Raw genomic sequence first — 14,316 nt, forward strand, 5'->3', positions numbered from 1 at the left:
ATTTGTAGCTATTTGTGATTCCCTCCACCTTGATGAAAGCCCCAGTTCTGGCTGAAGAAAAGCAGTCATAAAGCATGATGCTGCCAACACCATGCTTCAATGTGGGTATGGTGTTCTTTCTCTTGATGTGCTTTTTTTTGCATCAAACATAGCTTTTGGAATTGGTCTCATCAGACCATAATACATTTTGCCAATACATCACTGAGCTTGGATGTTTTTTTTGTAAGAAAGGGCTTCCCTCTAGCCCCCATACCTCATAGCCCAGACATGGGAAGAATATGAGAGATTGTTGTCACTTGCAGAGAGTAATAAGTACTTGTCAGATATTCCTGCAGCTCCTTTAATATTTACGTAGCTCAATCTTGGCAGTCTCCCTGGTAAGTTTTTATCTTGTCAGTTTATAAATTTTGGAGGGAATCCTGTTCTTGGTAATGTCACTGTGGTGCTCCATTTTCTCTACTTGTTGATGATGGCCTTCACGGTGTTCCATGGTACATCTAATGTTTTGGAAATTGTTTGTACCTTTCTCCTGATCGATAATTTTTGACAGTGAGACCCTGTACAGGCTTTGTCAGTTCTTTGCAGACCATGGCCTCAGCAGTCAGAAGAAACCAAGACGGTGTGAAGTAAATCCAACAGAAACAGCTAATCCTTATTTGGGGTAAATCAGAATAATTCCATTGATGACAACTATATGATAATTATTTTTGAACATGAGACTGAATGTGATTGGTTCATTATGAACACAGCCACATCCTGAGTTATAAAAGGGTGTGCACTCTTATGCAACCAGATTATTATAAATTGTTTTTTTTTATTAAACTATTTTTCACTAAAATGTTTGATTGTTTTCACTTAATTTTTATACGTTGTAATTTCACGTTGAGGATGGAAAAAGTTCCGACATGACTTATCTTGGTTTAGTTTTTTTTTTTTTTTTTTAACATCACAAAACCCTGCCATTTTAACAGAGGTGTGTAGACATTTATATGCACTGTATGTCTCTAGAAAATGGCATGTTTAAAGGGATGCCAGTCAGTGGTAAGTCATAATAGACACACATTTAAAGCTAGAGGCAATTTAGAGTAGCCAATCCACCTACTGGTAGTTTTTCTGGAGGTGGGAGGAAACCACAGAACCAGACAAAAACCCATTCAGACTTGGGGAGAACATTCAACACAGAAAGTAACAAGATAAGGGATGAACTGGGGACCATAGAGTTGTGAGGCAGCAACGTTATCCACTGCACCTGTGTGCCAATTACAGCACTGTAAGTACAAATTTATACATGAGAGTACTGTAAACCAAAACATCTTCAAAATGGGATTTTCAGCATTACATCTTTTTGTGGGAAAAATGTCACTGCATCAGTTTGCTTTAAGAAACAGAGCTGAAAAGAGTGTTACTGGGTCCAAAAAAAAAACATGTTCCAGTATGCTGGAGACCATATAACACCAGTTTGTTTGGGGAAGTGGGTCATATAGGGTTCTGGTTGTTTCCAATTTTGACGTGTCTGAATTCAGTAACTGAAAACATAAGTAAATTTGTGAGATCCTGCTGGTGCTGTTTGATAGCCGTTTCCTCCATAGCAAACAAAAGCACCTTATGTGTTACCAGCTCTCCACTCCTTGTGTTTATCTTGCTTAATATGAGTAAGCAAACCTGGTATATGAAGGACACACTCATCTCTTTCTCTTTTTTTTATCACTGCTGTTCAATTATTACAGAAAGCATTCTAGAAGATGCAAGAAAATGGCTGGTTCTCAAATGCATTATGTCTTTTAATGGCATGTTCACTTTGTCATGTCACTCGTGGCACTTCATGGCAGGAAGACACTTAGCATTGTTTATTTGTGTATTTTGGTCATTTTTCACATCTCAAATACCCAATAGACATTGTATTCATGCCCTCAACAAAATCTAACATCATAAGTCTTTGGCTGTTCTGTATGACACCATTCTCTCTCATGGCTTTGTTTTCACTCTACATGTGTTTAAATGTGAGACAATGGTGTGCTGTACTTATAGAATTAATTCAGTTTATTAGATGAGTTTTTTGTAGTGTAAATTGAAAGCTTGACCTGCACAATAAATAAAGATTAAATTAATGAATAAGATTAAATAAAGCTCAATTTCTGGAAAGTTAGAGAACTATCAAAATACATTTATTAAAAAAATAAAATAAAATAATAACAAAAACTGCATCAAGGATTTTGGAAACCACAGACAAATGTCAGCATTTTTATAAGAAATTATGTATTACGACAAATACTTCAGTTACCTTTATAGATTTTATGAGGTTAAAAATACATGCTTTTTTTATGGTGTCTTATTTGTATCCTACCAGTAAACCTCCCACAACTATCAAACCTTTAAAACTGTACATTTACTGTACAGGGCTATTTTGGTGTTGTTGATATTTATAGTATGCTGTTGAAATTGGTGAATTGTGTTTGCCTCAGATAGACCAGTACAAAGATGTGTATGATAGTCTCCCAGATTGCAAAATTTGTCTGGCCCACTTGTGGGCCACATACTTGCTTAAGTTCTGGCCCAGTGCGCCTGTGTCCTCGGCCCAAAACTGGCCCACACACTGAAAACGAACACATACAATTTCCTCTGACCCAGACATTGTAAAGTGACTTATATTGTTTTATGTGGCCAGGGTCTGGCCCAGACACTGTAAGACAGATCCGGCTGAGAGTCGGCTTGGTCCCCGGGCCAAATGTTGCCCAGAAACTGCAAATGTACTTCATTTTAGTAGGGAAACAAATTCAACCATTTAATAAGATTAAGGGCTTTTATTAAACATTAACAAATACACTGCAATATGAACATGTATTAACAACACACTTTTAAAACCTACAAAATAACAACTAAATATATTTACAGTATATTTAAAGACAAAAACAATTCTCTCTCACACACATACAGCTACGAACACATGCACACAAATAAATTCCTCCACTTACATTACAAATAAATGCAACACAATACATTAAGAGCCAGGGGGTGCACATTTTTTAACAGGATGATCGGTGTAAATTGTTATTTTGTTTAAAGATCTTATTTTTTTCCATGTAGTACTGCCCTTCAGAAGCTAAATAAGATACTTACATGTCTCCCAGAAGAGAAAATAACAATTTACACCGATCATCCTGTTCAAAATTTTAAACCCCCTGGCTCTTAATGTATTGTGTTGCATTCTCGAGCATCAGTGAATGTTTGCACCTGATGTAATAGTCATGTACGCGTCCCTCAGTGTCCTCAGACGGATCTCAACATCATATAGCTGCTGTTGGAAAGGGGTCAAATATGCTAGAAGATGCTAGAAAAGCAAAGAATGTGCAGGACCTGAACAGTGGACAGTTTAACTGCTCAGAACAAACAAAAGACTCGTGAACAACTATCACAAAACATAAAAGCAGTCGTGGATCATCCCGGAAACGATGCACAGTATTAGGAATCAAGGGTATGTAAACTTTTGAACGGGGTGGTTTTTATAAATTCATCTATTGTCTTGTGTACTATATGTAAACACCTGTTATGTGAAATAGTTTATTCAGGACAGTACTAAATAAAAAACAACATGGGATTTTTATGATCAATCTTATTTTGTTAAGAGTATTAAGATTTTGCAGATTCTGCAAGGGGTATGTAAACTTCTGACCACAACTGTATACCCACTCAGCTACCAACACACACACACACACACACACACACACACACACACACACAAATTCAACCACATAAAAACAACAAGGACTTTTATAAACAATTAAAAATAGATTATAATATGAACATTTTAACAAATTAACAAATAGCGCAAAAAAAGAAGAAGCACAGAACACTCTAAATACCTTCCTTTTGCAAAAGTCTTCTCTTGCGCCCACACTCTCGATCTGATGCCAGCTAGAGCCACCTCTTCATGGTCCCCTCGACCTCCATCTCAGCAGCATTAGCTGTGAAGAAGTTTCTTTGAACTGCAGCTTTGGAATAAAGCAATACATACTGTAAGGTCATTATGACTCTTAAGCATTAATTACACTTATACCATGGTCAGTGTGAATACTGGATTCTGATTGGCTGGAAGGTGTGCATTATAACTGTTTATTACACATATAGTTCCAGTCAGTTTGATCACCGTTATAATTTCTAAATCTAAATCTTTTCACACTACCGTATCTGTGTCTGATTTATATCGGGCAAAATTCCAGCTCTAACGACCTAACTGATGGAAATTAACGTTTATTTGAAACTTCTAATCAAAAGTTTGTGCTTCTAAAATAAATGACGCTTTAACTTTATTAATTGTGGAAAGCCCATGGTATAAGTGGGGTAATCGATGGCTAGATGTCCATTAAACTATTTGAATGAGTGGTTCTTTGCCTCCACATCATGCATTAAAATCATTTAATGCACACCTGGTTGTGGATTACCCCTTACATATCATCTAAGACAGACAGCTAATTCTGTATATAAACAGATATACTTACCAATCACGACCTCTCCGAGTTGGAGAGTTGCCAGTGAAGTCTTGAAATTGACTCCCCTCCAATTGCGGTTCTTTGCCAGGGAGTTGGCAATCACCCTCTTCAATATGCGCAAGGTGCAGTCGTGCACATCCTCCCCGTCAATAAGCGCAACCAGTTTACCTTTAACAGATTTTTAAAAAAAACAATAACATAATATAAAACAATATAAAAATAAATAAATAATACACATGTATTGCCTCGTCACCTGTATCAGTGCTTCTCACTACTCCAGCAGTTACTCTACCAAAGATTAGGTCATAACTGTTCCTTCATATCAAAGTGGTGTTGAATATTGTGCTTTGAGTACGAGTGTGTCCTTTTGAGAAAAAAGAAACACTTTTAGTAGCTGTGTAATTGTGCAAGCAATTGTTAACAAAAAAGAAAAAAATCTCAACAGTTTTTGCTTGTAATCTGGACTCTGTTGCATTCTTTGCTCCAGACTACGCCATTGAGGAAGGTCTTGCAGGGGCAGTAAACCTTTCTCAATATCCAAAGGCTGCACCTGGACCTCCTGTAGTTGAAGTAATCTCAGTGGTTTGTTGGTCCAGCACCATCTCTAATTTAGTCAGCACCTCCCTCAGCATGGCTATGATAAAGAAGTTCCGAGTCTGACTGGAGGTCTGACCAGGTCCTGCCCTCTTTGGCTTTCCTCCTGCATTCTTTATAGCTGTCTGTAAAATACAGTTGCATGTAAACATTATTCAATCCCTTCAGGATCACTCGATGAGACGAAAATTTTGTATGTTGCTAGACTAAGGCTAAGAATTGCACAAACGCCATAAGAAAAACAGTGTTGAGCCGAACAACAGGTCTGTTATACTGCTAAGTGGACAATATAATCAAATAAGGGGACCACAGCATGCTGCAAGCGGTGAGGGTTTTCTGACAGAACATATTAAATTAGCATTAGCTCCATGTTCTAGAAACTTCTAGCCAAACATTCAGGGAAAAAAAAGTCAATCGGAACAAAAGTACAATAAAAAGTAGCAAAAGAGGAAAGGAATAAACGAGGAGTTTGTGTCTTAGTTGTAGAGCAATAAAAAAAAAAAAAAAACTTTATAAAAACGTGTCGAGCTGTGAGAATCAGCATCTGTCACGACGATGCCAAACGCTCCGAGTCTCCAGACCGCTTTTATCCCGAAGAACAACTGAGAGATCAAAGTCCCCACCCCGTTTCATCATTTCTGTCCGAATTAGCGCGTTAGCTATCCCGAGGTAGCTATTCAAATAAATATAAACATTTTTTTTTAAAAACAAAAAATAATCTACTGCATGAATGAATACACAATTTGGGCACTTTGTCACGGCCTCCTGCCTCTTATACACATCATTAACGTGAGCTAAATGAGCTATCCGGCAGCTAGCTGCTAGCACACCATCTGATGTTACGTTCTCGTTGCCACCGCACATACCATTATAAAGCTATATATATATAAACAACATTTTCTTCCTGACATTTTAAACATCAAACAATATCGTAGACTGAAATTGTTCAATTAAATTACTTACCTTCTTCACGTGAAATGATTCCTCTTGAAAACGAAGAACGACTGCAGCCTCGAGGATCCCAACTGATTTAACCGCCAAAACGTTTTTTTCTTCTCTTTTTCCAGGCGGCTGAGCTCCTTAATTCCAGCTATGGGCCGACTGTGACTTAACGAACACCCCTACGCCGAGTATGGACCTGCCGCGCGTACACCAGCTTTCAGCCGAGATTGGCCCAAATAGCAAAACCCGTCTGTCGGCCAGACGTGGTGTGAGCAGTCGGCAGGGCTCTGGGCTATTACCTTTTCACCGATACCGCCATTGAGCCGACAACGGCGCATTTCTACCGGAATCGGCCCAAATGTGCTTGCTATCTGGGTATAAACAGCACGTTAGCAGTTCTAGCAATACATTTCTGAACACCTTCTTGTGTATAAATAAAGGAGATACCATGGTGACATATTTGTGTATAATGTAGTAGATTTGACATTTTTAAAGGTTTAAAATAACCTTGAAAATATTAACCCATTTATTCCACCACAGCGCTGTTAAAGGCTGATCTCCAGTTATCGAAAATGTTTGGTTGCAGTTATTGATGCTAAAGGTGGTACAACCAGAGTTAAGCAAATAGCAAACAGCAAATAGTTTTTCACATTGGTGATAGGTTTTGAATAACCTTTTTATTATTTTTCTTCAATAAAAACTGTATTGTGTGTTTACTCAGGTTGCCTTTGTTTTATGTTGTAGTAGACTCCTAGTAGGATGACTGACCTACTACAGGTGAGATTTTGTCAGTATGTCGTATTATACGAATACACAAGTTAATCATTTCGTTAAATAATTAACTGAAAGTGAACTAAATCACATTTCACATTATAAATGTAGTAGTAGAGGAGAGGGGGAGACAGAACGGATATTCTGTAGAACGGCGTTTCCATGGAAAGGTTGTGACATCACTGGAAACAGAACGCAATTCTGTTCTACAAAATTTAAAAAGAAGGCAGAGGCTCATTGTTTCATTGAACTCGATTTTTACAAGCTGTTTATCAGACCTGTTAAGGAGTAAGATATAATGTTACCTTTTGGTAAATGCAAGAGTTTTACAAGCTTTGCAGCTTCTGGAACTGAAGCCCTTGCTGCTGGAGATTATAATGTCCAAAAGTGTGAAGTTGAGGAGCCCATTAGGGAAGCCATCGAAGGCACAGTTGTCCACAAAGGTAGGGTTATTTCCATAAGTACTTCTCGGTCCTGGTGTAACGATGAACTGTTAAATGCAATTCTCCAATTGCAAAAAAAATATTTTTAAACAAACGGTTTCAGTAAGGGATCTAGCCAGACCTTTAGGCAACAATGTGGTGGCCAGGTCAGACCAAATATCGGGCTTTATTGTGCTGGCAATCTAGTGTGAGGCGAAATACTAATCAGCATACATAGAAAATTACATAATGACATTGTCTACACCAATGATGATGATGATGATGATGATGATGATGATGATGATAATAATAATAAACGCTGTCGAATGCCTGCTTACATAATGTTTTTGCCTTTGCATTTAGACCCAGTGCAGAATGTCTCTGATGGATACATGGATGCGGTCATGGACACGGCCAAGCCTGAGGTACTCCTCAAATCTCAATCATGTTCATTTACCAGCTAGTGTATGAACGTGTGTAAAAGTGAACAATTCTTATAACATCTGTGAACTTTCAGCGGTCTCTGGCCGAGGTGGACCCTTACATTGCTGTGTTTTATTAGCAGGAGCTAATAAAATGATTTTGCATCAAAGTACTAATGTTGGTAATTTGTGGTGTATTAAACCTTTTATCAATTTCATTCACTCAGGATATTCTGGAGCATGAGAACTCTGACCTGAAGGACGAAGTAAAAATACTGCACTGCTCATTGGACAAGTTGGAGGAAGAACTCCGTGACACTAACCGCATGCATGTAAGGAAATTAACGGTAAGTGAAAAAAGCTTTAATAGCAGTTTAGAGATACACATAAAAAGAGACTTTTACAATCATATGGCCAAAAGTAAAAAATATATATATATATATATATATATTCCTGGAGGACAGAAGAACATTAAAAAGACCTTTTCACATTCATTTGAATATCAAACAACATGGCAAAGATTGAGAAAATAAAATAAAAGTTAACCTGTACCTAAAAACCTTTCAAGAGAGATAATACACACTTTGACCAGACAGTGTAACTTTTTGATCAATAATATATTTGCATCTGTCTACAACTATGCATTTTCAAGCAAAAGTGAAAAGGCCCATTGCAGATGTGAACATTCGCATGTTTGTGTTTTAGGAGCAGGAGCAAAAGCTACAGAAATCCAAAGTCCTTTGGTACCAATCCGAAGAGACTAAGGTAAGCTCTTCTTTTAATTTTAAACGCCACAAATTGTTGATTGTGTAGTTCCTGTTAGCTAATAAAATGGTTTTGCATCAAAGTATTAATGTTGGTAATTTGTGGTGTATAAAACCTTTAATCATTTTCATTCACTCAGGATATTCTGGAGCAGGAGAACTCCAACCTGAAGGACGAAGTAAAAATACTGCACTGCTCATTGGACAAGTTGGAGGAAGAACTCCGTGACACTAACCTCATGAATGTAAGGAAATTAACGGTAAGTGAGAAAAGCTTTAATAATAATTTAGCGGTATACATAAAAAGATACTTTTACAATCGTACGGCCAAAAGTAAAAAAAAATATATTCCTGGAGGACAGAAGAACATTAAAAAGAACTTTTCACATTCATTTGAATATCAAAAAACATGGCAAAGATTGAGAAAATAAAATAAAAGTTAACCTGTACCTAAAAACTTTTCAAGAGAGATAATACACACTTTGACGAGACAGTGTAACCTTTTGATCAAATTATATATTTGCATCCGTCTACAACTATGCATTTTCAAACAAAAGTGAAAAGGCCCATTGCAAATATGAACATTCGCATGTTTGTGTTTTAGGAGCAGGAGCAAAAGTTGCAGAAATCCAAAGTCCTTTGGTACCAATCCGAAGAGACTAAGGTAAGCTCTTCTTTTCATTTTAAACATCACAAATTGTTGATTGTGTAGTTCCTGTTAGCTAATAAAATGGTTTTGCATTAAAATTCTAATGTTGGTTATTTGTGGTGTATTAAACCTTTTATCAATTTCATTCACTCAGTACATTCTGGAGCACGAGAACTCCAACCTGAAGGACGAAGTAAAAATACTGCACTGCTCATTGGACAAGTTGGAGGAAGAACTCCGTGACACTAACCGCATACATGTAAGGAAATTAACGGTAAGTGAAAAGAGCTTTAATAGCAGTTTAGAGATACACATAAAAAGAGACTTTTGCAATCGTGCGGCCAAAAGTAAAAAAAATTCCTGGAGGACAGAAGAACATTAAACAGAACTTTTCACATTCATTTGAATATCAAACAACATGGCAAAGATTGTGAAAATAAAATAAAAGTTCACCTGTACATAAAAACCTTTCAAGAGAGATAATACACACTTTGACCAGACAGTGTAAGCTTTTGATCAATAATATATTTGCATCTGTCTACAACTATGCATTTTCAGACAAAAGTGAAAAGGCCCATTGCAGATGTGAACATTCGCATGTTTGTGTTTTAGGAGCAGGAGCAAAAGCTACAGAAATCCCAAGTCCTTTGGTACCAATCCGAAGAGACTAAGGTAAGCTCTTCTTTTAATTTTAAACGCCACAAATAGTTGATTGTGTAGTTCCTGTTAGCTAATAAAATGGTTTTGCACCAAAGTATTAATGTTGGTAATTTGTGGTGTATAAAACCTTTTATCATTTTCATTCACTCAGGATATTCTGGAGCAGGAGAACTCCAACCTGAAGGATGAAGTAAAAACACTGCGAGCGTCAGTGGAGAAGTTGGAGAGACAACTCCATGAGACCCAAAAGTTTAATGAAGAGATACTGAATGTAAGTCAGAAAACACTTCATAATAATTTAGAGGTGAACATAAAAAGAGATTTTCCAATCATATGGCCAAAAGTAAAAAAAAAAAATGCCTGCACACTTAAGTTTGAACCTCTTCTAACCCATGGTTGTCATCTAGGAGCAGTATCGAGAGCAGCAGAAACACATTAACCTTTTGTCCATGTTTGCAGCCATTAAGGTAAATTATTTTTCTCATGAAGCCACGACTGCTGTTGTGTGTGGAAGGATTTTTGTAGCCAGAGGAGGAAATACGTAATGTCGTGGATTTTAAACATTCATTTTGAAATCCAGAATTGGGTTTCCACTCATTGTTTATCCCTTGAGCTCATAATCCATCTCAGCCAGATGACTTGTGACACTTTCTTTGTAAGCTTTCTGTCTAATATGATTGAGTAAGCTCACTAACTGTCTTTCTAAACAATAATATGTATTCCAAATCAGGGAACACTTATTCATAGTGGAAAAGAATAGCCGCCTAATAATATTTTATCATATTTATTTTAGTGTTTGGGTTTCTTACATTCCAGAAAGATCATAAAAGATTACTGGACACACTTTCATAATCTACTACAAGCCACAAACCACTGATCAAAAACATTGTGCACCTTTGATATGTATCTGTATTTGAGTCTGACTTAGTATCTGTTCATTCTTTAATAATTCATTTATATTCCATCTGTTCGTTGTTGAACTACCAGAGTGAAGCTCAGGAGAAAGCTCTGAACGCCATTGCTCAGATAGAGAATGAGAAGTTCGCCCTGAGGAAACAACTGGGAATTCTGCACTCACTAGAGGGCTGTGCTACAGAGATCTAAATCGCACAGGACGCCCAAAGTGGAAAAAATCAGATCGCCAACAAAAAATTCTGCACATCGTTTATCACGATGAACATAAAAAATGAGAAATGAAACCTGAATTAAAAAAAAGATGATTGTATGAAACATTTTGAAATGTTCCATTTATATTAGGGTTGTCATGATACCATAAACATATCTTACAATACTATACCAGCTGAAGTATCACAATACAAGGCAATATTGTGTTAATTCATCATTCAAATCTAATCTACAATATGAACCAAACTTACAGAAATACATAGATAAAAATGAAAACAAACAAACCGGATTTTTTTTTAAATACTTTATTAATGAGAATGAATAACTGGCTATTTGAAGAACTCAAGAACAATCATACAATTAGCAAGCAACTAATTCAACATGCCACATATTTCATCTATTGTTCCCTAGAGCAATGAAATCATGCGAATGGAAATTGTCCTCAGAGTACTAGGAATGAACACAACATTAAATAACTGAATTTGTAACAAACACCAAAAAAATAAAATAAAATAAAAAAAAAATCATAAAGTTGGGAACTTTAGCTTGCTTCCTAGGAAACATGGCTAATTTTAGTATTTACAAACAACGGTTAGCTAACGGGGCTCTGTTAGAAATTTCATCCAAATTGCCAGGCTTATAGAGATTGATCTTGACGGCTTCTTTTGCATCCAGGGCCGGAAAACAGGATCCCCAGCATCCTGATATAATGCTGGAATACTATAAGATTTTACTCATCACTTAGCAACACATGCTGCGTAGGCACATTTTGTTTTCATCCAAATACCTCAGTTTGGCTGCTATGTATGCAAGTTAGTGTACATAGTCCATGGTACAACCATTCATACTAGTAGGAAATAACTATTTACAACTTATTCTATTTTGGTTTCCTATTTAGGGATGTAGGACTCTTACAAGTGCCTAGAAGTTCCCTTAACAAAATATTGAATAAATCCTTAACAGATTTTGTATGGAATATAGTATCCAGAAATAAACTGCAAAACATTGTTTTTTTGTGCCCTGCGATGGACTGGCACCCTGTCCAGGGTGTACCCTGCCCTGTGCCCGATGTTCCCTGGGATAGGCTCCAGGTTCCCCCCGCGACCCTGAAGAAGGAGTAAGCGGTAGAAGATGGATGGATGGATGGAACATTTTTTTTTATTATTATTATTTTTTTTTTAAATAAATACTTGCAATAAAAACAGCATTTGGCTGTAGTTGCTAAGACACCCTGGGTTTTATGTGGCACAATAAGTTTATGTGCAATCACTCATTAAAAAATGTATACCATTAATAATCATTAATAAAATATATGCTATAAAAGTATACGACTATAATCTTGGTAGAATCAAGACTAAAACGTAGCAAAGATGATCCAACTCCTGTTCCTGCAATTGGTCTGGTATAGTGTTTGTGCGCCATATAGCGGCAACAAATGCGAATTGTAAAATACAACCCTAAGGTTAAGGTTATTTTTTCAGTCTCTACCCAGTTTTGGGATAGTTTTGTGTAACCCAACTGTCGGGTTAATGGCTGGGTCATTTTCACTGACAGTTGAATCAATGCACCCCTCACCCACCCCGACGCATCAACCCAACTCCTTGGGTCACATGAACCATTCTAGGCTGTTCGTTTAGGCCAACTCTCAGGATGTTTTGGAGTCTCCAAAGACCCCAGACAGTTAGAGTTTGTTGTACCATAATTTCTTAATAATAATTTCTTTACATTTGTGCAGTTTTTGGGTAGATTTATGGTCATCTTGAATTTATTGGCCTTACATTTGTCAATTTAATTTAAAAAATATCTACTTTTCAATGTTTTATATAAAATTAGAACATTTTAATGTAGCATTCACTTTAGGTAAGATACAGACTTCTCTGTTGCACTCATTCAAATAATATGAAGACTGTAGCATGGTCGCAGATTACTGCCATCTGGTAGACAAACAAACACTTAAAATTAAAATGACTTGCAATTGCAGCTAAAACCAGTAGATGGAGGCAGAGGTCAACTCATTTGCCATAATTACTCGGAAAAAAGATTCGTTAATTTTGCTGAACAAGATTCAAAGATTCGAGTCAGTAAAATGATCCGAACTTCCCATCACTATCTAAGGCAGCTCGTTGTTTCCGAGTCATAGTAAAGATTCGTTAAAAATAAACGAATCATTCATGAACGACACATCAATGCTTCAAAAGTGAATATTCACTTTTGAAGCATCGATGTGCCCACTGGATCCTACGTTGGTTCCTCTCAAGGTGAATTCTTCCTCTTAACATCTTAGGGAGTTTTTCCTCGCCATCGTCGCCTCCGGCTTGCTCAATTGGGATAAATTCACAAATTTAAAATCTGTATCCCGTGTTTATATATTTCTGTAAAGCTGCTTTGAGACAATGACCGTTGTAAAAATCACTATACAAATAAAATTGTATTGAATTGAATTAAATACATGACTTATTTGAGTCGTTTACTTCAAAGTCTATATATAAACACCACCTTAGCAGCTCTAGCAATAAATTTCTGAACACCTTGTGTATAAATAAAGGAGATACCATGTTGACATATTCGTTTATAATGTAGTAGATTTGACATTTTTAAAGGGTTAAAATAACCCTGAAAATATTAACCCATTTATTCCACCACAGCGCTGTTAAAGGCTGATCTCCAGTTATCGAAAATGTTTGGTTGCAGTAATTGCTGCTGAAGTTTAGTAACGAAATAAGCCTGTGTTCCTAGGATGAGCTGACCTCATAGTGAGAAACATGGTGTTGCACAGTGTTTGAAAGGCTAATTTTCAGTTGTAACTTTTTAAGCTAAAACTCAGGAAGCAAACTGATGTTGGCTCAAAGCCTATTTTGGGTGGCTATGTTGGCCCTCCCTATAAATCTTTGGCCCAATGTTGGGTTAGGATTTATTTAGCGTATTTATTTATTTATGTATTTTTAAACAAAATTGGCTAAGCAGCACATTTCATAACAACTCTGCCTACGTTGGCAAGGTGGCAGAAAGTCTCTCTGCCCTGGTAACCCAATCTTGACCCAATGTATACAATAACTTTGGCCCAAAAGAATGACTGACCTGGGAAGGTGCTGAATGGAAATAGCTAATCTACAGCTAAAAAAAAAAAAAAAAGTAGATTACAGTGAAGCTGAATGCTATGAAGCTTATGGTATAAACTAATCTGCTGGATACGGTGTCATAGTATGTTATGTATATATTCACAGCATGAATTTTTTTTATTTATATTGTTATTCTTTTCACTAACTGTTATATCGGACACTTTCATACTAGAGCTATGTATTGGTCGGCGCTACTCTGTGCCCATTGTCCTGGTTTAGTAGTTACTGTATTGTCTTGTGTTGTTTGCACCCACACTTCATGTATATTGTGTAGGGTTTTTTTATGTAGCACCATGGTCCTGGAGGAACGCTGTTTCATTCACTGTGTACCGTACCAGCTCTATAGGGTTGGCATGACAAT

The 14,316-nt window shown here is 36.8% G+C and overlaps 1 protein-coding gene and 1 long non-coding RNA gene across 4 annotated transcripts; one reads left to right on the plus strand and one right to left on the minus strand.

Annotated features, from left to right (window-relative positions):
• Positions 1-2,804: 2,804 nt before the first annotated feature.
• On the minus strand, positions 2,805-6,152 carry LOC108270605 (uncharacterized). The gene is made up of 4 exons (XR_008397101.1): positions 6,045-6,152; positions 4,741-5,206; positions 4,497-4,655; positions 2,805-3,989 (listed from the first exon to the last, which is right to left on the minus strand). It is a non-coding gene; the product is annotated as an uncharacterized LOC108270605 (long non-coding RNA).
• An 812-nt stretch (positions 6,153-6,964) lies between these two features.
• Positions 6,965-10,941, plus strand: LOC108270604 (golgin subfamily A member 6-like protein 22). Of its 3 annotated transcripts, none has more exons than XM_017477432.3 (11): positions 6,965-7,237; positions 7,580-7,641; positions 7,866-7,985; positions 8,344-8,403; positions 8,543-8,647; positions 9,007-9,066; positions 9,206-9,325; positions 9,664-9,723; positions 9,863-9,982; positions 10,119-10,178; positions 10,699-10,941. In XM_017477432.3, exons 1-11 carry the CDS (start codon positions 7,093-7,095, stop codon positions 10,813-10,815), a joined length of 1,029 nt encoding a protein of 342 aa, XP_017332921.1. In that variant the 5' UTR covers positions 6,965-7,092; the 3' UTR covers positions 10,816-10,941. The 3 variants fall into 3 exon arrangements, with proteins under 3 accessions (XP_017332921.1, XP_017332923.1, XP_017332919.1); XM_017477430.3 differs by having other exon boundaries at positions 6,967-7,237; positions 8,543-8,662; XM_017477434.3 differs by lacking the exons at positions 9,206-9,325; positions 9,664-9,723 and having other exon boundaries at positions 8,543-8,662.
• Positions 10,942-14,316: the final 3,375 nt, after the last annotated feature.

Source organism: Ictalurus punctatus, chromosome 10, assembly GCF_001660625.3.
Source record: "Ictalurus punctatus breed USDA103 chromosome 10, Coco_2.0, whole genome shotgun sequence".
Taxonomy (NCBI): Eukaryota; Metazoa; Chordata; class Actinopteri; order Siluriformes; family Ictaluridae; genus Ictalurus; species Ictalurus punctatus.